This window comes from Etheostoma cragini, unplaced genomic scaffold (genome assembly GCF_013103735.1).
Source record: "Etheostoma cragini isolate CJK2018 unplaced genomic scaffold, CSU_Ecrag_1.0 ScbMSFa_1388, whole genome shotgun sequence".
In the NCBI taxonomy this organism is placed as follows: domain Eukaryota; kingdom Metazoa; phylum Chordata; class Actinopteri; order Perciformes; family Percidae; genus Etheostoma; species Etheostoma cragini.
The window spans coordinates 277-2,141 of record NW_023265438.1 but is presented as its reverse complement, the minus strand read 5'-3'; the positions used below and the strand labels follow the sequence as shown (position 1 = coordinate 2,141).

At 48.5% G+C, this 1,865-nt stretch overlaps 1 protein-coding gene across 1 annotated transcript; it reads left to right on the top strand.

The window, feature by feature from the left end:
• The first annotated feature begins 198 nt into the window (after positions 1 to 198).
• On the top strand, positions 199 to 1,663 carry LOC117939891 (nuclear factor 7, brain-like). The gene has a single exon (XM_034865305.1). The coding sequence runs from the start codon at positions 253 to 255 to the stop codon at positions 1,636 to 1,638; it is 1,386 nt and encodes a 461-aa protein (XP_034721196.1). The 5' UTR covers positions 199 to 252; the 3' UTR covers positions 1,639 to 1,663.
• Positions 1,664 to 1,865: the final 202 nt, after the last annotated feature.

Below are 1,865 nucleotides of genomic sequence, written 5' to 3'. Positions count from 1 at the left end.
CTATACTCTCTCACACACACTACTATACTCTCTCACACACACTACTATACTCTCTCTTATACACTACTATACTCTCTCACACACACTACTATACTATGTTATACATACATGTAAAGGATTATTATGTGTGTTATGCCAGATTATAATGTGTGCAAAACAGAAGTAGGAATTAATCACTGGGCGGCCTCTCGTAAAACTGACTTCCTGTTTTAACATCTGTTTCCGCTGTTTTTAGCGGCTCTCAGAGACAAAATGGCTTCCATGTCAGAAGAAGAGTTCTGCTGTCCGGTCTGTTGTGAAGTCTTCAGAAATCCTGTTGTCCTGTCATGTAGCCACAGCTTCTGTAGAGACTGTCTGCAGACCTGGTGGACAGAGAGACCAACTCGGGAGTGTCCAGTTTGTAAGAGAAGATCTTCAAAGTCCCATCCACCTTGTAACCTGGTGTTGAAGAACCTGTGCGAGACCTTTTCACAGCAGAGAGACCAGAGACCTTTAGAGGCTCTCTGCAGTCTGCACTCGGAGAAACTCAAGCTCTTCTGTCTGGACCATCAGCAGCCGGTGTGTCTGGTCTGCAGAGACTCAGAGACACACTTCAACCACAGGTTCAGACCCGTTGATGAAGCTGCACGACAACTCAGGAAGGAGGTCCAGGAGACTCTGGAGCCCTTAAAGGAGAAGTTAGAAGGGTTGGAACGAGTTAAAGTGGAGTTTGATCAAACAGCAAAACACCTGAAGGTCCAGGCCCGACGCACAGAGACCCAGATTATTGACCAGTTTAAGAAGCTTCACCAGTTTCTAGAAGATGAAGAGGTGGCCCGGTTGGCTGCACTGAGGGAGGAAGAGGAGCAGAAGAGCCAGAGGATGAAGGAGGAAATGGAGGCTCTGAGCAGAAAGATAGCAGCTCTTTCAGCCTCAGTCCGAGCCACTGAGGAGAACCTGAGAGCTGAAGACGTCTCGGTTCTGATCCACTACCAGGCTGCAATGGGGAGAGTCCAGCAGCTCCTCCTGCTGGAGGATCTACAGCTGCTCCCAGGAGCTCTGATAGACGAGGCCCAACACCTGGGCAACCTGGGCTTCAACATCTGGACCAAGATGAAGGACCTTGTCTCCTATGCTCCTCTGGTTTTGGACCCAAACACCGCTCATCCAGAACTCATCCTGTCTGAAGATCTGACCAGCGTGAGACGAGGACAGAGACAGCAGCTTCCTGGTAATCCAGAGAGGGTTGATAGTTACCTCTCTGTCCTGGGCTCTGAGAACTTTAACTCAGGGACTCACAGCTGGGATGTCGAGGTTGGAGACAGTCCAGTCTGGGAATTGGGTGTGTTACCAGAGTCTGTCCAGAGGAAGGGGGTCATACGGTCTGGATTATGGACAATACGATTTGATGAAGGTAAATACTCAGCAAGGTCTCCATCAGCTCCACCCACTGATCTCCCGTTGAAGAACCAGCCCCGGAGGATCAGAGTGATTCTGGACTGGAACAGAGGAGAGCTGTGGTTCTCTGATCCTGATACTAACACACACATTCACACCTTCACACACACCTTCACTGAGATGATGTTCCCATACATTCGCACTCTGGGTAATCTGAAGATATCAGCACTGAAGGTGTGTGTGACGCAGCAACAGGTCTGATGGAGTCTGGAGTTTTAGGGTGATAAAAGAGAGATCCAGAGAACCAGAGCCGCCATTGACCCGGCTCCCTGGACATGGTCCATAATCTGCAGGTTGGGGGTGAATACGGTGTGTATGGGTAAATATATGAAGGGAATATATATGTTCATTGGTTATAGATGTATGATCCTTGTAGTGTTGGACGGACGTTCAGCTGAAAACACAAGAAACACAAAGTTAAAATATAA